Below are 22,202 nucleotides of genomic sequence, written 5' to 3' on the forward strand. Positions count from 1 at the left end.
AGGCCCCATCCTCTTTGAGTAACAGAGAGGCTGTGTATCCTGCTTCTTTCCTTGTCTTCTGCTTAAGAACCTGTTATTATTATTTAACTCAACTTCTATACATCCTCTGTTTATCCTGATATTTTCTGATACGGGGATACTAATATGGGTGCAAACTGGAACATAGAAGGTTTCACTTAAATATGAGAAGAAACTTCTTCTCAGTGAGGGTGACAGACACTGGAACAGGCTGCCCAGGGAGGTTGTGGACTCTCCTTCTCTGGAGATATTCAAAACCCTCCTGGACGCCTTCCTGTGTAACCTCATCTGGGTGTTCCTGCTCCGGCAGGGGGATTGGACTGGATGATCTTTTGAGGTCCCTTCCAATCCCTAACATTCTGTGATTCTGTGATACTAGCTCTTTCCTTTCTCTTCCCTCCTATTCCCATGCACTTACTCGGTTTCTGCTTGTCCTTAAATTTTTTCAAGTTAATTATTCTTTCAGATTAATAAAAAGCATCTTTATAAACTTTTTTCTTGTGCTCTTAATCTCAGCACCTGAAATTGTCATAATCCCTTACCTGCAATAGCCAACAATGTCTTTGCTTAAAAAATTGTCTCAAACCTCTTCAAAGACACAACAGTGGAATTAACACCAAAGAACACAAATTTAACAAGGATCACTGTGATCAAATAACGCACAGGGTTTCACTTGATAGTCTTTACCATGTTAGAAATTAGCTTTCCGTGAACAAAAACAATTTCAAGATTCGGCACAACCTGTATGCAAATTTAAGTTCAAATGATGTTACTTAACAGTATCAATATTCTCCCTCTATAGATAGATGGAAGATAAACATATAAAACTGTGCTGAGGAAGACATTATCTTTTGACATTTTCAACTACAAGAACGCTGCCAGAAGTATCAAAACCCAGGTTAACAAGTCAAACTTTTCAAGTCATTCCAGAAGATATGCATCTGACAAGCACTAACTGGAAACTAGATCTACACATTCCTAGTTGTGGAATACCACAAGAACTGAGTCTCCGGCTCTTCCATGTGCGTTTGTCTGGAAGTCACGGATCTTTGCTTTCCTTCAGCATCGCCAAGAGCCTTCACTTGGTACTTCTGCAGTGAGGGAGCCTGTTAAGTGAAGAAGCGGCAGGGTAGCCCTGTATGTTAAGGAGCATTTTGACTGTTCAGAGCTTGATGATGGTAACAGGGTCGAGTGTTTATGGGTAAGAATCAGAGGGAAGGCAAAAAAGGCAGATAAGATGGCGGGAACCTGTTACAGACAACCCAACCAGGACAAAGAGGCAGATAAAATTCTAGATGCAGCTGGGAGAAGCCTCATGATTGCTAGCCCTTGTTCTCATGGGGGACTTCAACTTACCAGATGTCTGCTGGAAATACAACACAGCAGAGAGGAAACAGTCTAGGAGGCTCCTGGTGTGCATGGAATACAACTTCCTGACACAGCTGGTCAGTGAGCCTACTAGGGAAGGTGCCACGCTGGACCTGTTGTTTGTGAACAAAGAAGGACTTGTGAGTGGTGTGATGGTTGGACACTGTCTTGGGCACAGGGATCATTAAATTATAGAGTTTTTCATTTCTGGAGAAGTAAGGAGGGGGACCAGCAGAACCGCTACCTTGGAGGGCAGACTTTGGTCTGCTTAGAAGTCTGGTTGACAGAGTCCCTTGAGAGGCAGCTCTGAAGGGCAAAGGAGCCCAGGAAGGCTGGTCTCTCTTCAAGAAGGAAATCTGAGAGGTGCAGGAGCAGGCTGTCCCCGTGTGCTGAAAGACAAGCTGGTGGGGAAGAAGACTCGCCTGGCTGAAGAGAGCTTTGGCTGCAACTCAGGAATAAAAGCAAAATTTATGACATCTGCAGGATGGGGCAGGCAGGTCAGGAGAACTACAAAGATGTCGCAAAGTTATGCATGGAGAAAATTAAAAGGGCCAAAGCCGAACGAGAGCCGAATCTGGCTACTACTGTAAAAGACAACATAAAAATGTTTCTGTACGTACACTAGGAACTAAAGGAGGGCTAAGGACAATCTCCATCCTTTATAGGATGTGCAGGGAAACATAGTGACAAAGGATGAAGAAAAGGTTGAGGTACTTAATACCTTCTTTGCCTCAGTCTTTAACAGTAATATCAGTTTCCTCTGGGTATCCAGCCCCCTGAGCTGGAAAACAGGGAGCAGAACAAAGCCCAAATAATCCAAGAGGAAATGGCTAGTGACCTGCTATACCACTTAGACACACACAAGTCTATGGGGCCAGATGGGATGCACCAAAGGGTACTGAGGGAGCTGGCAGAGGTGCTCACCAAGCCAGTTTCAATTCTTTATCAGCAGTCCTGGCCAACTGGGGAGGTCCCAGTTGACTGCAAATTAGCAAATGTGACGCTCATCTACAAGAAAGAGGATCTGGGGAACTACAGGCCTGTCAGTGTGACCTTGGTGCAGGGGAAGGTTATGGAGCAGATCATCCTGAGTGCCATCACACAGCACATACAGGACAACCAGGGGATCAGGCCCAGTCAGCATGGGTTTACGAAAGGCAGATCCTGATTGACTAGATCCCCTTCTGTGACAAGGTGACCCGCGGAGTGGATGAGGGAAAGGTTATGGACGTTGTCTGTCTGGGCTTTAGTAAAGCCTTTGACGCTATTTCCCACAGCATTCTCCTGGAGAAGCTGGCAGCTCATGGCTTGGACAGGTGTACTCTTCACTGGGTAAAGAACTGGCTAGATGGCCAGGCCCAGAGAGTTGTGGTGAATGGAGTCAAATCCAGTTGGTGGCCGGTCACGAGTGGTGTTCCCCAGGGAAGAGTGCTGGGGCCAGTTCTGTTTAATCTCTTGCTCAATGATCGGGAGGAGAGGATTGAGTGCACCTTCAGTAAGTTTGCAGATGACACCAAGTTGGGTGGGAGTGTTGATCTGCTGGAGGGTAGGAAGGTTCTGCAGAGGGATCTGGACCGGCTGGATCGTTGGGCTGAGGCCAATTGTATGAGGTTCAACAAGGCCAAGTGCCAGGTCCTGCACTTGGGTCACAACAACCCCAGGCAGCGCTACAGGCTCAGGGAAGAGTGGCTGGAAAGCTGCCCGGTGGAAAAGGATCTGGGGGTGTTGATCGACAGCTGACTGAACGTGAGCCAGCAGTGCGCCCAGGTGGCCAAAAAGGCCAACAGCATCCTGGCTTGTATCAGGAATAGTGTGGCCAGCAGGACCAGGGCAGTGATCGTCCCCTTGTACTCGGTGCTGGTGAGGCCGCACCTCAAATCCTGTGTTCAGTTTTGGGCCCCTCACCACAGGAAAGACATCAAGTTGCTGGAGAGAGTTCAGAGAAGGGCAACGAAGCTGGTGAGGGGTCTGGAGCACAAATCTTACAAGGAGTGGCTGAGGGAACTGGGGCTGTTTATCCTGGAGAAAAGGCGGCTGAGGGGAGACCTTATCACTGTCTGCAACTACCTGAAAGGAGGTCGTAGCATGGAGGGTGTTGGTCTCTTCTCCCAAGTAACAAGTGATAGGACAAGAGGAAATGACCAAGTTGTGCCAGGGAAGGTTTAGATTGGATATTAGGAAAAATTTTTCACAGAAAGGGTTGTCAGGCATTGGAACAGGCTGCCCAGGGAAGTGGTTGAGCCACCATGCCTGGAGGTGATTAAAAGACGTATAGATGAGGTTCTTACAGACATGGTTTAGTGGTAGACTTGTCAGTGCTAGGTTAACGGTTGGACTTGATGGTCTTAAATGTCTTTTTCCAACCTAAATGATTCTATTGTCTTTTCTAGACATACTCTGTTCCAAAACCACTTAATTTCCTGAATTTCTTGTTCCACTTGTCTGCTCTACAATATTGCAAAAGGGGTTATCTCTACTTAGATGAAATATCCAATGGTAAGACAAGGGGTAATGGGTCCAAACTGGAACACAAGAGGTTCCACTTAAATTTGAGAAGAAACTTCTCAGTGAGGGTGGCAGACACTGGAACAGGCTGCCCAGGGAGGTTGTGGAGTCTCCTTCTCTGGAGACATTCAAAACCGCCTGGACGCCTTCCTGTGTAACCTCATCTGGGTGTTCCTGCTCCGGCTGGGGGATCGGACTAGATGATCTTTTGAGGTCCTTTCCAATCCCTAACATTCTGTGATTCTGTGATCACAGCTGTCTACATTCAGTTTAATTTGCAGATTCCATAATCCCCAGAAACTCATTAGCATACTATCAAGATGACAGCACAGATGCTGGTGTCAGAGCTGTCCTTTATCTGTATTACCCATTTGAAAGGAACGCCCAAGCATCAGATAACTGAGGTACTTAACAGCTTACTGACCTCCTCATTCCGAGAAGTAGACTACTGGACATGAATCAGTGTTATTAGAATTTACATTATAAAATTATTACAAAGCTTGTCTTATATAAATCATAACACTTTGTTGTATTAAAAAGACGAATTAAATGCAAAAGAAGTCTACTAGTAAAAGAGTTATGGTGATACTCATCATAAAATAGTTCCATTGCTGGATTGACAAAGACTGATTTGTTCTTCTATACCCTCAGAAGTGATATACACTAAAAAACCACAACCAAAGAAACAAAAAACCCCACGAAAAATAAACCAAAAACCCCCCCCCAAATCAACCAACCAACAAAAAAACCCAACCAACGAAAAAACCACAATACCCCACCAACCCAAAATCAGTAACTTGAAGATTTCCTCAGGATTAAAAACTTGCACGGCCTATCTTCAATTGTCACTCATGCAACTGCACGTATATAAAAATCAACAAGCAGCTCTGATCTTCTCGCTTTAGCACATACAATATATATTTTATTTAATTTAGATACTGGTACTTTGGAATGAGACACGCTAGTGGCAAAACACCAGGACAGTTTAATTTCCAAAGCCTCAAAACCAGGGGAACAAATTAAACTCTTTCAACTAGCCTGTTCATGTTGTTCGTCCTCCACATAGCATCTGAGTTTTGGAATGAAACAGAAAAAGCACACTGTACTCCATGAAAGAACTGAAAACCATCTTTCACATGAATGACAGGTCAGTTCTAATTACTTCTTATTGCAATGGAAGTTTCAGCCGGTAACTGCACATTTTTAAATATATCAAGAGAAACATAAATAAACAGAGTTGGAATGAAACTGCCCAGAAATACTGATCCCAGAGACTTTAATGTGGGTGCCAGGTTTTGTGTGTAAATACATATGTATGTGCACGTGTAAAAAAGCCTCAGGTATGAAGAATATGAGCAAAGGAATGATGACATCTTCAGTACTCCAGCTAGGCAGGCATAAGCAGTCAAGGGGTATTTGTGGTTGATCTTATATACACTTTCCCAACAGTTTCCTTGAAGATGAACAAATAAGCACTTCTGCAGAAATTTCAATACTTGTTGGACGTTTTAGCTACGAGTCGTCTCTTAGGAATACACACCTGAGATTTTCCACTATGTTCCCTTCAATTTTTTCCAAAAATGCCAATAACCTTTGTGACTGAGCACCTTAGGTTATTTTTTCTCAAATCATAATACACTGTCTTCTGGTGAAGAATAATTGTATGCTCAACAAAATAATCTAAGTTGGTGAAGTTTCTTAAACACTTTGCAATACCAAAACCAGCATGGCCTCCAGATCCAACAAGTTTATTTTGTTCATCTACTAGTTTTTCTACTTTACAAACAGTCAGACATATTTCTGGAAAAAGGCTATGACATCAAGGAAAAACTGGTGGTGTTTGGGTTCATGGAGAGGGAGTAAGAGAGAAATCCATCACCACTGATGATGGAACTTCTATTTGTTGACCTTCACTCTGTCTAAAGACCTGGCCCTTTTCTCCCCACATCACATTCAAACACTGTTAACTCTTGGATTCCACTATTTCTGCAGCAATCAATGAAAATTGTCTGTTTTCCTTGAAAATACACAGGGCCTGGGGTGTTTCTACAGGGCTTCCATCCAGATCAGAAGTTTCTTTTCATCAGGTAACACAGATAAGCTTTTTTCATATGCATCACGAAGTAGACCTAAGCTACAGGTAGCAGATGTGTGCCATATATTTATTCAAGTTACATTCTACTTAATGGTGCTTTTGGCTACCTTCTCTCTGTTACTCAGTGGTTCAGATCCTCTCAGTAAGCCAATAAGCTTTGTTTTAATGGTAACATTTGGCATATTCATCCTCATAAAGATCATCTGTGCTCTCAAGCTGGCAGTCCAATACATGCGAACTCAGGACCTGCACTAAGATATCCAGCAATGTATTCCCCCCCATTTAGTAACTGTATTCATGCAGGAGAGCATGCTTTCATTTCTTTCTTTCCTTAAGTTTTCCAATAGGATATACAAGTCCTCACTTATTTCAAGCCTTCTCATACAGAAATATATCTACAGTAGTAGAAATATGACATAGTACACATTATGAATCTTACTGATTTGTGACAGCCAACAGACTTTAAAAGGAGGGAGTTTTAAGTATTCACAGTAATACCAGCATATACTGTAATCTCCAGGCCAAAAAAGTTTGCTCGTCTTCAAATATATTCTGTGGCATTGTTTATTCAAAGAAACAACTTCTAACTAGATGTTATTGAGCACCGCAATGATACACTGTAAAACTGGGTCTTGCCTTGTCCTTTTTCCTCTCCAGCTATCACTCTGCCTTCCAGAACGGAAGAAAGTAATGATGGCAAAGAAATTTAAGCCACCACGGTCCATTCATCAGACACAAAAGATTGCAGAGTCCAGAGCTCTAAGGGAAGGGCGTGGAGGGAAAACTGCTTCCAGCCCCGCACTCCACCCCCCCAGGTTAACACAACTCTGCTACAAGTAAACTGGCACATCTGCTGTTTGATCTGCTTGAAAGCAGAGAATCTTCAGCAAGGTTTATTCAAATGATAGTGAAAGTGTTATATTATAACTAAAGAAAAAAAAAATTCCCTATATCCTTCAGAGATAGGTCATCCAAGCTTGTACTTAAACTTCTACAATCAGGATTAAATATTAATAGCGGTATGAAAGAACAGCTCACCAGAAGTAGAAAGGATAGGTTCTTATTAACACTGTATTTTGCTGTTTCTATTGAAATAACCAATATTTTAATGCAACCTCAAAGAAAAATATGCCCATATACCTCCTTCTTAGTTTGTTTTCTTTTTGAAAATCCAAATCATTAGTCAGGAAAATTACAATGATAGCAATCAACATACATCAACAGGCATCATTAGAGCTATTGCTTGAATAACCATTCTAAGCCAATGCAAAAGAATTTCCACTGTTGTATTAAGTTTTGAAAATACTAATTGAAGAGAAAGCTTGGCATTCCTCAGTGCAGTTAGTGCTGGTATAGGCTCTGCCGCATACATTTAAAAAATTTTTTGTGCATATGTGTATATGCATGTGCATACACACATGTATGTGTATGTATTTATATACACACACTGAAGAGTGTTGCCCACTCCTCCTTATCCGGGATTAAGTGGTGAAAAACTCAAAAGACCATAAAAGCAGCTCAGATAAATTAACAGGTTCATGCACTAATAATAACAGGTACATGCACTTCATTAATAATAATATGAAACTTCTGTTTCAGCCTCAAGTACCAAAAAAAAAAAAGTTGTTACCTTAAATTTTAACATTAAATATCAATGTAGTAAGTCAATTGCAGTAAAACTACAATGATAAATACCTTGGAAAAAAACCAAACACATACATACCTTCACTACAAAATGGTCTTTTGATGCCAGAGAAATTCACTGTCTCATGTAGCGTTTTCTCCTCTTGACAGTATTCACAGTATGTAACTATGCAGTGCAGTTTCTTATAATCATCAGAACATGCTCTGCTGCAGAACTGATACACTTTGTTCTAAATGCAAAGTTGCAAAGTATCATGAATAGGTTTAATGGATAAAATCTTAGGATCTGGAGATTGTAAATTTAAATAATAGTTTGCTATTACGACAACTTTTAACATGCAAAGTAAACCGAAGTGCAAACTCCACTAGGGTATGACATCTAATGCTAAAAATTAATAACTCTCAAGCTAACAGTAAGTCCTACAAATAGTCCTTTTCATATGAAAATGCTAAACAGAAAATATGCTAATCTATCTTAGCACATCCTCTTCAGATACTTCTCTCAGTTCATAGAAAAGTGTAACAACGGTCTATCGTATCTGCAGTCATACAATAATTGAAGATGATCTGAGAAATTACATTTTTCTTTAAATTCCACAGTTCCTTTTTATTTGTTATTTACGAACAAAGACTTGTGCTTTTATCCATAACAAAGTTTAATGATATTCTACAGAACCAAGTAGATTTTATTAACTCAGTTTTTTAAGCTTCAATACCTTATGAAATAGCTATCTAGAAAAACTGAAGCTACAAGTTTAAACTTTTAAACACTTCATAATTCTGAAAACGCCACCAAAAAATCCCTTACCTCCCATTCCAGTATTTCTGGCTTTGAACAAAAAGAACTTTTGCAATAATTACATTTCAACTGAATATCACTGGGAGAGACAAACTGACCATTTGTTGAAGATTGCACACTGAGAGTCTGAAAAACATAAATATATATACATATCACTAAAAAAGAAAGTTATTTTTAAAATGTGTTTTTTTATCAAGTAAGCCTATAGTGTTTGAGAATTTGGGAGTTTATTTATAAGCTCAGGCGGATTTCTGGCAAAAGCACAGCAGGTTAGTCTTTTCCTTTAATTCCTTTTCCCTTATCATCGTAGGTTTTCCAATCTCAAATCTTTACCATTGCTTCCACCGTAATTACTTTAGGTCATTGTTAAGGCATTTCTTTTACCTTACCTTTCTAATGCCTGTTATTTAAGGGTAATTATAAATGCCAAAAAAAAAAGTCTCCCAACACTGAACACTTGTTAATCACAAAACTTGTATTTTCAGACAAACACGTTTCACAGCTTGACTTACTTTTGTCACAGAAGTTCAGACAAAGACCTACAAACAAGTATTTTCAAATAAGGCAGATTATCAACACCATACCCAAGCATACCACTTGAAAATACAAATACTAAAGTAAGAGACCTTCAGTGAGAAACCTTGCATCTACTCAGGCTAAAAGAAAACCAGCTAATAGCCCCAGCTGGCCTCAGTCACTATGGCAGGAAGATGCAATAATTCAAACAGCCAGCCCCTAAACAATTAAGGGTTTTCAGACTGACCAAAATACTCCAGATTGTGTGTGTAGGTATAAGAATTTAATTCTGTAACTGAGTAATTCACTTGATGTACTTCTGAGGCAATCAGCAAATAGAGAACCCAATGATACGGTATCTGTAGTCTTCCAGTAGGTCTTATACACCTACAGAACAGTCTTTCGCATGCTCCCTAGATCAAGCAACACATGCGATATTCAAGACAAAATCTGAATCAGTAGTGATTACACACACTTGAAGAATTCAGGACTAATCCCTATGTCCAACTTCTCAACAAACCTTTCCACATTGTTTGCAACAAGACAAACACATTTAAAGGTGACAAGTTCTCTTCTGACAGATTTCTTACTACCTTTCCACTTCATAACAGTGAAAATGTAAAACAGTTCTGTTACAGGACATTTTGTTTCAGACTCTCCTGTTACTAAAGGTTCACCTACACTAAAAAAAAAAAAAAAAAAAAAAAAAAAAAGAATTGTAATGAGACTGATTACTGATATAAACCCTCACGTAAGTGGACCAGTACTGCTGAGTGCCAGCTAGTATCAGTATCTTTTTATGCAGATGGACTGATTCTGCATCAGGAGTTGGCAGACATTTAGTCATGCACATTTCCCAGTTATGGGCAGGACCTCAAAACAAGATGCCATATACAGTAGAAATGATGCCACCTTTACCCAAATGGTCCGTGGTCCTATAAAAACTTGAACACAGTCTGATGCCTACATACAGTATATTGCCACATTTTTCTCACTATATCCAGCAAACATCCCTGTGGTTGAGAGAGGTTTGCTAGACTTTGGCTGCTCTAAATAGGTAGCTGAAGACTCCTAATAACATGGAAGCCACAAAAGCATTTTGAAATCAAGGTCCAATCTGTGCATTCCTGCATTTGCAGGTTTCCTCAGAAAGCAAACACCTTGCTCAACACGTGCTGCCATCATGTAAGCACAATGAAAATCCTACAAGTTTTGGTTGGGGGAAAAAAAAAAAAAAAAAAAAAAAATCAAGAAGCACATATACCAACCACCTCCAGTTCAGGAATGAAAGAAATGTTAAAGAACTAACAGATGTGACAACTTGTACAGAAACACTGAAAACAGAGGGAAGAACGAAGATGAAATATATTAAGTGCTCATCAAATGAAAAACAATTGTAATTTTGATGTCTGTAATTATCTTTAAATATGGGACCAAAACACCCTATTGTGAGAGTTTCAAGGTAAAAGTAAAACACGTTTTTATTGTTTTCTGATGTATGGCATCATTAGCTTCTTTTCTTTCTTTTCCCAACTGTTTGCTCTGATAGAAATTCAGTGCCTACGTAGTCTAGGGGGCTGGTAACTGAACAGTAACGAAAGATAGAGATGTGAGAACAACAGAGTTTGAGACTGTCCAAAATCACAACTTGTTTTGCAGAATATTTACATCTAACTGTATATTTAAAAAATCTAAACTATTCGGTATTACTGCTTCTAAACCAAAACCAATGTTTTATTATCATAAGCTCCTAAGGTCAACTAAGTACTTCCTCACAGAAATCCATAAAGAACTGAATTCATACTGCTGAAAGCTATAAACCAAGCAGAAGATGGTTGTAAAATCAACAGTAAGCACAACATGATTTTGTAAGCCTCCTTAAAGTTTCTATTATCCTGCTTACAATTAAGGACTGCTTCTGTGTTTTAATTAGTCAAGATGACATGCACGTAGTATTTTCATCATCTTGCTTTGCCTCTATCTTACAGTATGCTTAGAACAGAGAATATCCTCAGGAATTACTTTGAAGCATTATTACACACAAACAATAATGCAGGAAAATATCATAAATTCACTAAAATCTTTCACAGGTAACCCTGAACAACAAGGTTTTATCGATGCTATGCTTTATCAAAGACACCTTTGAAATAATATATTTATGTGCGTCTTTTTGAGTATTTTAAACTCAGTCAAAAAAATAGTTACATTTAACCTGAATTTTCTTGAGCCTGCCCTGAACAACAAGAGCATGGGAAGTGTCAAGCAGATTGAAAAATCATTGTAAAGTCCTTTTCACGCTTCAAAACAACCACCTCAAACTGCTTTAAGCTGCCAAGTTCCTAATGAATTACTTAGGCAGACATAGCCTAAGACTCTTCTGAGAAGACCAGCGTGGTCGCACAGCTTCTGGCCTGCCCCTGCCAGCTCAGCATCAGCGACAGAGGGGTTATCCTTGCTCACCACAAAATCAAGTTGTGGCAAATCAAAGAGTCACGTTTCTGTATATAAATCTATACGCGGAAGGGCTAGTGTGCAGCCAGACTGTGGTCGGTTTTTTCATAGTTGAGAAAAAAATAACTTTGAAAGAATCAAGTTGTTCTTAAACATGAAAAAGAAAAGCAAACACATACAAGGAATCTTTTACATATGGTCATCCGCTAGGACTGTTCCACAAGCAAAATTAAGTGGGGAAGGAACCAAACACTCCCTTTACACTCACACACACACAAACCTTCCAGCCTCAGCATGGAACCCTCAGTTATTATCATCAAATTTGGAAAAGTATTTTTGTGACAAGCATGCCAAACTTGCTCCACACTTCCCGCTGCAACATACTCTATTTTTTAAATACACGTATGCATGTGTGCAAGAGAGATGTAAGGTATAGAATGAAGAACACTTACAGACACCATAATGATGGTGAAAGACAACACAACAGCAGTGAATAACCAGAGTGAGTAACCTGCCAGAAAACATTGTACTTAGAATTCTTACACATACTGGTCCTACAAATCTCCACATACATCCATAAATCGGAGAAAGAAAACGAACAAACCACCATTTTTGCTTTAGCACAAATTTTCTGAAAACTTTACATATACTCATATTTTGCAAGATAGCTTGTATTTTAAGACGCTTATACAGTTGCTAATTTCAGGAAGACACTTGCGCTACAGCCTGCATGTCCACAATAAATAAATAAGCAGTTTCTTTTTCCTTAAGAGACAAGTTCAAAGCTGCATCTTCAACTGACCCCATAAAGGTAGTGATAACAAAACTGTCTTAAAACAATACAACTTTGGAACAGTTCTGTCCTTAACTCTGCAATGACATCTTGCAAGACAAAGCACCAAAGAAGACAAGCTAAGTCACACTATTCTGTCACCAACTACCAAACAAAAAACATATCCAGTAGGTTATTTTCCCTCTTCCTCTCTTTCTTACATGGATGAATGCTCTGGCAAGCTGTCCACATGAAAGAGAATATAGATATGGACACAAGTTTCACAACAAGCAGCTCAACTGAGTCTTTCAAATATTTTAATGCATTAAAAAAACAGTTAGCTAAAACCAAAAGATTATTCATAAGATAAAATGACAAATCACCCTAAAGCACTGTAAACAAATTGGGAATTTAAATATTCCAAACCCATTTGTAAACCAAAAGGACTAAAATTTTTGCAGAAGGGAGACACAGATCTGAAACAGCAGTTATTCTCTTCTGAGAAGGGTAACCCCAACAAAGAAAAATGTACAGGAAGAACACGAACAGTAAGAAAAAGGTACTAATATGATGCCAGAAAATTAAGCCAAGAATTTTCTACATTAGTAAAAAAATAGTGAAAAATATGGAGCACCATAGTAAATCGGCCATTTTTCAAAAGACCATTGTGGTAAGCGTTGCAATTGACTGAATGGATTAAAGCATTTTCTCAATTTAGGTTCAATGCCCTGTGTCACTTAGGCATAAAAAAGCCTCAAGGGAACATTTACAGTCCAACACTCCCTTTGTGGTACACCATCCTTTCCATCTAAATACTAAACGAACAGAACAAAAGAGCTGTTCTCATACAATTAACTCTTATCTAACAGTGGATACATTTTATTATTCTAGACAGTGGATATATGAAAACAATTGAAAGTTAGAATCCGACAGAGATGTTTGAGCAAACTAAGGGTAAGAAAGTGCCCACCCACCCATTCCTTGGTCTCTACTGAGAACTCACAGACGGTATGGCTGCTCTATTTAAACTCCACTACAACAGATCTACGTGTAGCACTGAAACTGCAGCAGAACCAACAGCACGGTCCCAGATCAGAAACCCACAGCCAGCATCAACTGATCTGGCAGTTACATTCAATAACATTGCTTAATGTTGACTTATCTCCAAATCCAAGAAGGCCCAGGCTGTATTTGTCATTCACTAGCTTTATTTTTCTCACTCAAATAGCAGAAAGGTTTTGTTCTGAGAGCTCTTGTGGCTCCCATCAATTGTAAGGCCATGTAGAATAAAACAGATGCCAAATGAGTTTGCAAGAAGTATTACAGATTTGTCATTACATACTAACAATCTGCATCTATTTTGTTAATCAGTTCCACTGACAGACATCTATTAAATAGGTTAGGATGGAAGCACAGAGCAGAGCTCCATGATGGAGGTCCTATCCGGGGTATATTAAGGAAGAAATTAAGAGATTGCTGTTTTCTATCAACTGGAAAGCAAATCAAAGTTTAATGACAAATGGGAAAACCATATATGGGTGTAATTGTTCAACAACACGAGGAGGTAATTATCAATTCTACAGCACACATCTGGGAAAACTGTTTTTACATACACGATTTGAAACATTGTCTTTAAAAATGTTCTTTGATCATGTAGACATTAATCACTACAACACATTTTACATATGCTTTGACGTTAAGTCATATTAAAAATACGACATTTTCAACAAGCATAGCAGCCTCTTCCAGTTGCCGATCATTAGTCTTGCACCACTCCGTTTTTTGGACATAATTTAAACAGGTAGTTTCATCCATAAACACACTAATAGCTTAGGCTCTAACCTTTGACAGCCACTACTCCCCATGACAAACCATTGTTAGTACAATATTACACATGAGAATTTTGTTACTGTACTTCGTATAGAAGAGACAAAAATTGTTGATCTTCAATGCAAAACAGCCAGGCTCACCTCCATGAAGAGGCTGGGCTGGTAAAAATAAGATGAGCAGTGATATTGCTTTGTGTTTTCTTATGGTATCACAGAGAAATGGGTTGTTATTATCCAACTTTTTAAGATAGCAGCCAGTATTAGCATCATGAAACAGCACTTAGATAAAATAAATTTTTATGAGCCAGAAGCATCTGCTATATTAATTATAACTCAAACATGTATATACAAGCAAGTTAGTTTAATATGCAAATACTTAACACAAACACAGGTACACAAATATTTAGGGAGGAAAAGATTTAACACAACGGCTAACCTGAAATTTAGCTACACAACTGGAACTGCAAAAGTTGTACAGTTTTCCATCAGGCATTGTGGCTTGATACTGAGGTAAAGAGTTTCGTTTACAAAAGTGGCAAATAATTCCCATACCTAAAAGAAAAACGTAGTTTACAAACAAAATAATCACAAAATAGTAGCTCAAAAAAAAATACTGGATTACAGGTCAGCTCTTCCCACCATTTAAATGTAAGAAGCTAAGATTTGTCTGTTTGCCAGTCATCTCCTACAAGTCACATAAAAGAAATTGCAAAGGTTTTGCTGAGTTCTTCCACTAAGGACCTGCACTAAATATGAAATAGCACCTGCTTCTATGAAATTCATTAGAGCATTTTCAACTTTGAGTTCACTGAGTTGAGATCTATACCTGCTTTGCACATTGAAGAACACACATTTTTGAGCTATTTACTAATTCCTTTCACCCAGATTAAAAATTCTACCTAGAGAATATCCACATATACTATAACTAACTCTATCCTTCTCCAATTGTTGCTTGAGAAGATTAAATGGGGTGGGGTTGGATCACATACAAAAGAATATGAATTCATACGCGTGAAAATTGCACTGCCATTCTGTGACACATCAGAGCACATTATGTCTCAACATTTTTCCCCTGGAAGCCTTAAGACAGCTGAAAATTGTTTCTGACATCAAGCAAAAGGCCAGTGGAAAAAAATGACCTCTCACGGGTCCATTTACTAGTGCTGAAGATAAGCTGATCTTACTCTTTCTGTTTTTAATAGTTTAAAAACCTGTGAAGTTACATCTGCATAGATTAAAACTAAACATCCCACCCCCAGTATTCAAACTTTTTTAAAAAAAGTCTACTCTTATCAGTGATGAAAATCCATCATCCTTTTCACTTACTTTGTGATTTTGCATATTTTGATTTGTGTGTGTTCATGCATGCAGTTGAGCAGTATGGCTCCATATATCCATTAGGTCCTATGCACTGAGTCATGTCAAAAAACTTGCACTGAGCTCTGCAGCCAGTACAAGATGTTAATTTGCCATATTTCTAAAACATAAAACAAAGCAAAACAATGCATTAGTTAAAATTATGTTTGGCTTTTGGTTTTAAATTATGGCGCAACAAACACAGAGGAAAACTTACTTATTTACTTCTGCAATTTGCTCACCCATTAGAACCTTCCTGTACTAACTCTCATGATCATCCTCTCAAGAGCATTCAGCACTATGGTTGGGTCTCTTACTCCTGGTGGGGTAAGCTGGCTAAAACTAAACTTCTGTCTGAAGACAAAACCCAACACACATATCCTTCAAAAAAACCAAACCACCAACCAATCAAAAAAACCCCCAACATCCCAAACCCCACCATCTGCAAACCGTGCTAAGAGTATACAGCAAGTTGCGCTGAGCTGGGGAGTTTGAGACAACTGTGTTCCCCTCTCCTAGTTGATGGGACAATAGCTGTAAAAAATGAAACAGGAGACTAGCACAGCAAAAATTAATGATAATGGTGCTAAACTTTGAAAACATTTCTACTCTCCAAATGATAACATCCTTAATATTTTCAAGTGTGAGCTAGGCAGAGCAGTTTCTTGTAACAGCACTGTTGGGAGAACCTCTAACTTTTCAACTCTTGAGTCCTCCAAGCAGGGAAAACACTGCAGAGCTCCTGTGCTCCGCATTGAATCCAACGAGGAACCGTGACTCCAACCTGATAACAGACCCGATTTTGACATCTCTCAACACAGCAGTCAGTCAATCAACAGTTTTCCACAGCAGGGAACAAATGTTCTATAAAAAGTCACACCAAGCAGAAATACCAATGACACAGCCAACACACAAAATCAATAGTTCTGATCTGCTACATGTACTACATGCTTCAGTGTTGGGCAAACACGTCAAGCAAGCTTCAGAAAAAAAGTGTCTAGACACCCTTCCTGCCCACAGAAATAGTGTCATGGTTTTGAAAGGGATCATAAAGAATTCCTCATCTGAACAGCAACAAGTCTCCCGTCAGACAGAGTCTCTCCTTATCGAGAATTAGAAAATACCCTATTGACACTTAAGCACTTAAGATTTCTTCCGTTCTGCTGAGGAATGATTTTGGCACTACCTCTCGCTCTTTCCCCCTTCTTAAGGACTCACGGGGAAGGAAAGGCAAAGCACATTTCATAGGTGTTTCACTTTGTTCATAGGAACAGAAGCCTCGGTGTATATTTTTCCTTTTCCTATCTTCAATTACCTGCATTTGAGAACTAGCTAAATTCAGTCTTGCAGACAGCCAGAGATGAAACTTACAGTTTTATAACACGTACCATCTTCTCTATATTACAAACATGTACATAAAACCGCACAAATACATGTCTCTGCCACAAACTGGGTGTCGCGCCTTGCAGAGAGCAGTAAAATTTCAAAATACCAAACAACTTCACAAGTTCCACGCGCTGCTTTGATGTAACCTTTGCTGTGGATTTCCTCCAAAACGTAGTATGTGCCAGATATCAAGCTCCTACTTAAAGTATTTTATACAACTCCAGGATCATTCCTTCCCATCTTATTTCATTTTTTTTTTGTTTGCCTTTAAAAATGTTACCCAGCACCTAATAATCCTTTTAATCAGTCACAATATTCACAACATTCACAGTGAGTACCAAGACCAAAATGCAGTAATTACACTGTTCTATGAGTTAGAGCTATTCTCCCAATATACATTCATCTTCTCTGACAAGCTAACAGATAAAACCAGGGCATCAAGAATACTTCAAGTTATACTATCAGTGAGAATACACGGGGTCACAATTTACAAAGGACTTCTTGGAACAAGCTTAATGGATAACAAGCATAAAAAAATCTGCATGCACAAATATCCTTGATACCTGAAGAATAAACGAAAATGTAAATCTAGAAGCACTGGTGCAAATATGGTGACAACAAACAGCTTAACAAAGAGCATTCACGAATATAACCAGAAAACAATGCACAGGTAAGTGAAAGTTTCACAAGTCCTAGGTCTGAAATAAAAATCAAACTGAGGCCATGATGACTTCAAGAGACAGCAAGATGAAAATATAGGTTGTAATAAATGAATTTACAGTAAGCTGATCAGAGTGTGATCAGAGTGTCATCAGACAATATTCATTTTGTCAGACTACGTTTCAACAACAATCCCTTGAAAGTAGAAACAACTTTTGCTAACCAGCATCTCAAATATCTCATTATTTAACTGATGTCAAGAAAGGATCACGCACAGAAAGTACAGTGCAGCAGAACGTCCATCACTGCTGAATTTGAAACATCATTATAATACTGGAGTTTACTGATTTCACCCTAGATCTTTGAGACTTAAAAGCAACAAAACTATTTATTAAAAGCATAATAGCAAAGCTCTCACTTTATTCTTGTCACAGCAGCTAAGAGTGTTTGAACATTTCTGCATTATTAGAAGTTTACACATGTTGTTACACAAGCAGGGATGGGACACCAATGAAGGAAAAAAAAAATTAAGAGGCCCAAAACCTCTTGAAATTTATTGCTCCCAAAATCTCGTAATCGTCATCTCCTTCAAGCTGAACTTTTTCCTGCATTTTTATTACTCTTGCCAGCACTCCCAATACTTCTAAGTCCCAATATTAAAACCATTCAAAAAACAAAGAGTACAACACTATTATAAAAAAAGATTAAGGCATCCCTGAAAGCATTAATCAATCAGCATTATATACCCATACCTCAGTCTAACTCCAAGGCTTCTTCCACTGATGACATCAGAGACCCTCATACTGTACTATGCCATATATTTTTAGATAGTCATAATGCAGCAAATCAAGAATCTTCTCTTGTTCTTAAGTGTCACACTTCCAGATGAGACTCTCTTCTCGAGGTTCTCAGATAACTTACATTTCTACTCTCACGTTCATCACAATGTTCTCTCCAATCTCTAGGAATCTGCAGTACTAATTTCATTCTGTAGCAACAGTAAGACTTGAGAATCCTTTCCCTAGAAGTACCCTTCTAGCTGGAATAAACAGGCAGAAGATTCACTAAAACTAAGGGGAACTATGGTAAAACATAGTGTCAAAGTGCATTCTTACGAGGTAAGGATTTTTGGCCTGAAAACAAGCTAACTTAAGAGAATAATGACCAAACCAACAATGGTATAGTGTGGGGCACTATGAGTCAACCGTTCATTGTCTTTTCTAGTATGAACAACTACAGGAAATCACATGAATATCAACAGAAGTAGATCCAAAACAAACAGGAGGCAGTTGTTCACATAGCAAACAGCAGGTCAGCAAAACTTTTTACCAAACGGTGTCATGGATGGAAAAACTGCTGATATGCGTTCACGAGGAGACTGTACAAGCACTAATTAAAGAGATTGGCTAAAAATAGCATACAGGAACATTGCATGAAGTTCAAGAGATCCCCTGACCTCTAGAGAGTCAGAAGCTAAGAGAATGCTCAGGGGAAAATATCCCAAGTACTTGCTCTGTTCTTACTCTTCCCTGCACGCCCACTTACCTACACTGCAGCAGCCTCAATCCCTGACCCGAACCACAACAGCTGTTCTCATGTTCTTACTACATTTTTCTTTTTAATTGAATATTTTAACCATCCTAAAGGAAAAGCTGTTGTTCAGAAAAGACATTAAGGAAAACATAAAGCTGTGTCAAACCACAAACAACCCACAACTTCCTGATTACTTTAAAGTAAAGATCAGAGAATCGTGTAGCTTGGAGGAGGCCTCCAGAGGTCAAGTACAACCTCCTGCTCAAAACAGGTCCAGAGCTGTTGCTCAGGATATCTTGTCCATTCAAATCTGAGCATCTCCAAGGATGAGTGTTCCAAAACCTCTCTGGAGGATTTCACTGCTTTTCAAAAAAAAAAAAAAAAAAAAAGAAAAAAAAAAGAGTGCTTTTCCTTCTATCCAAATCAAGTTTCCTCTTGTTTTCAAGTTGTCCGTTGCCTCTCATCCTTCCACCATGCACTTCTTAGAGTACAACTTTGTTCCCTCTGCATCTTCCCATTAGATGACTGATCCCCTTTTAGCCTTCTCAAGGTTGAACAAGCTGCGGTCTCCCAAGCCTGCCCTCCTCTGTCACGTGCTCCAGCCCTCTAACCATCCTGGCAGCTCTCCACTGAATGGGCATCAGCACGTCAACACCTTTCATCCTGTGGAATCCAAAACTGGACACAGTGCTCCAGGTGCAGTCCCAGATGGATGGTGGTGGAGAGGTAGAAATCACTTCTGTTTGTAACTGAAACTAATTAAAGTCTCTGTTCTTCAACTTTCTGGAGAAGTATTTCAAGAAAGCTATTAGTGCCTTGCATCTAGGCATCTGTGCTACAGACTTTTATTCTTGACCAAAAAAAAAAAAAAAAAAAAAAAAAATCAGTATGATCTACTTCACGTGCCTTTAGAAGGATAGAGAGCAGGATGAAGAACATGCCTGCAGAGTAAGAGAGTATTCTTGCTACTTCTCCCACGCAAGGGCCAGTCGACTGAGAACACCAGAGCACCAGCCGATTGCTATGATGTTGGTTACCAGCCCAAGACTTGTCTCCAGTTGAAGGAAATGCTTTGCAGTTAAATTCACACAGATCGGTGCATGCTTCTCAATCCGGGCAAACCTCTCTGGTAGATTTACAGACTAACAGTTCCAGATTAAAAATAAGATAAACACTGGGAAAGCCTCCGGAAAATAATATTCTGGGACACAAACACAGTCAACCTGTATTCAAATAGAAAGGTGAAGGCAAAAGAAAATACAAATTTTCTATAAGTAGAAAAGCAGAGATGAGGGTGGTGAGGTACTAGAACAGGCTGCCCAGAGAAGCTGTGGATGCCCCATTTGTGGGAGTGTTCAAGGCCAGACTGGATGGGGCTTTGAGCAACCTGGGGTAGTGCAAGGTGTCCCTGCCCATGGCAGGGGGGTTGGAACTAGATGATCTTTAAAATGTTTCTCTAACCCAAACCCCTAGATTCTGATGATTCAGTACATGGAATTCTATAACAGAGATCCATTAGTAAGGTAATCAAGAGAACAGCAACTAAACTACTTCAGATTTATTTTATAGAAGGATGGTCCAGATGGATCTGGAAGCAACATTAAGTGTCTAAGAAAAGAACCAGATGTCAGCAGAATCTGTAACAGTAAAGAAAGACACTGTACTATTTATTCAGTCTTTTGAATAATCTCTTCTCCAAGAACAACAAATGTAAACTCTTCCTTGCCCCAACAGATGACATTAAGATTAGTAACACCTCAAAAGTATTGGACCAAGTCTGAAGAGCAAAAGCTGAAGTAATTGCTTGTGTGGCCCTTGAACACCAAGTGATTTGTGTTTATCTTCCATCAGCTGCCCTCTGCAAAAAGCCAAATCAGTAACTTGTCCAATAACTTTTCCTTGGCAGCTCCAACGGCCAGTGTTCCCTCTTTTTGCCAGTTTTGTTCCCACTCTCAAGACACTTCATGTCTTCGAGAACAGAGCTGAAAATGCCTTCTTCCCCTGCCTCAAAAAGGAAGTTACTTTTACATTAACTGAATGTTTCAGCTGTTTGTTTTGCCTTTTCTCCCTGTTCCCTTCAACCCTATCCAATTAGTCCAGGCACAGCAGTGCACAGGTGTGGTTAGACCCATCCTAACTCTAGTACTTGGTCATTTCACCTCTTTGCTTCCTTGTCCAAAGAATTTCCTGTGCTCTCACACAGATCACACCTCATCATTTTGACTGCCATAAGTACTTTTATTCAGAACTACAAAGCTGTTTTAACATCTCTGATGTACCTATCTCACTTTATCTTCTAAAATATTGACAAAATAACATCCTGAACACGTAAGATGAATGACGTTCACATGCCTAAGGAAGCTGATTATATAGGTTTTATAGAAAAACAGCAAATTCTACAGTTGAAGACAGACCTCTGAACCAGAAATGGCAAATGGTTCCAGACAACAGAGTAAATAAAAGGCAGATCTGGATAGTTTATAGGAGGACTTGATTTGCAGAGATGCAAGAAACTAGATGCAAAAATACCACGAGCCTCCCCCCGCCAAACAAACGCACACCAGCAAGCAGAAAGCAAGCAGAATTAATTATTTATTGGTTGATAAAGATTTCTGATGGGGTAAAAAGCACCTAGCTAGCTCCATTTGTAGAAGTGTACGTAATATCAGACACCAGTATTATCACAGATTACTTAATATCAAACTAAGTATCACCTGAAGTGAGACAGAAGTAGTTTAGTACATGAGGAAGAGACTCCTCTATTAAACCCCAGTTTGAACTGGCTGAAACCACAGAACTTCTCTTTAGGGAAAACAAAACAAACAAACCAACCCACCCCACAAAACCAAAAAAACTCCAACCACACAATCAAACCAACAAACGCCAAAGAAAAAAAACCACACAAAACAAAACAAACCCACACAACTGAAAAGTCAGTATTTTTAATATCTCAATGTAAAGGAGCCATTAAACTCTCACAACTACTGGTTTTGCCAACAGTATTTACTCTTGAAACAGACACTTGGAAACAAGCGTTTACAAAGCAGTAACAATGGCAGGAAGCAGCAGATTTTGTAGTCAATTGTACTATCAAAATAAAAAGGACAGATCTGTCTTAATAGCAATGAAGTGCTGACAAATAACAGACACTGCATGGGACGAGAAAAAGTTGAAAAGCCCAGATGCTTCCACTGAAGTACTATGTGACAGGACATTCCAGGATAGCATTCAGTGAGATTTAAAACAATGGATAACAATACATTTTGTAAG

The 22,202-nt window shown here is 39.2% G+C and overlaps 1 protein-coding gene across 6 annotated transcripts in view; it reads right to left on the minus strand.

Annotated features, from left to right (window-relative positions):
* The window catches only part of ZMYM2 (zinc finger MYM-type containing 2), a 92,784-nt gene that overhangs the window by 32,409 nt on the left and 38,173 nt on the right, over window positions 1-22,202 (minus strand). For 5 of the 6 annotated variants that reach the window (XM_065658108.1, XM_065657838.1, XM_065657924.1 and 2 more), the window contains 4 exons: window positions 15,324-15,474; window positions 14,434-14,549; window positions 8,439-8,555; window positions 7,710-7,860 (listed from right to left, as the gene is read on the minus strand). In XM_065658108.1, the coding sequence (XP_065514180.1) occupies window positions 7,710-7,860; window positions 8,439-8,555; window positions 14,434-14,549; window positions 15,324-15,474 (535 nt within the window). The remainder of the gene's footprint in view (window positions 1-7,709; window positions 7,861-8,438; window positions 8,556-14,433; window positions 14,550-15,323; window positions 15,475-22,202) is intronic. The other variant, XM_065658167.1, reaches the window with a different exon arrangement.

The sequence above is a fragment of the Caloenas nicobarica genome, chromosome 1 (assembly GCF_036013445.1).
Source record: "Caloenas nicobarica isolate bCalNic1 chromosome 1, bCalNic1.hap1, whole genome shotgun sequence".
NCBI lineage: Eukaryota > Metazoa > Chordata > Aves > Columbiformes > Columbidae > Caloenas > Caloenas nicobarica.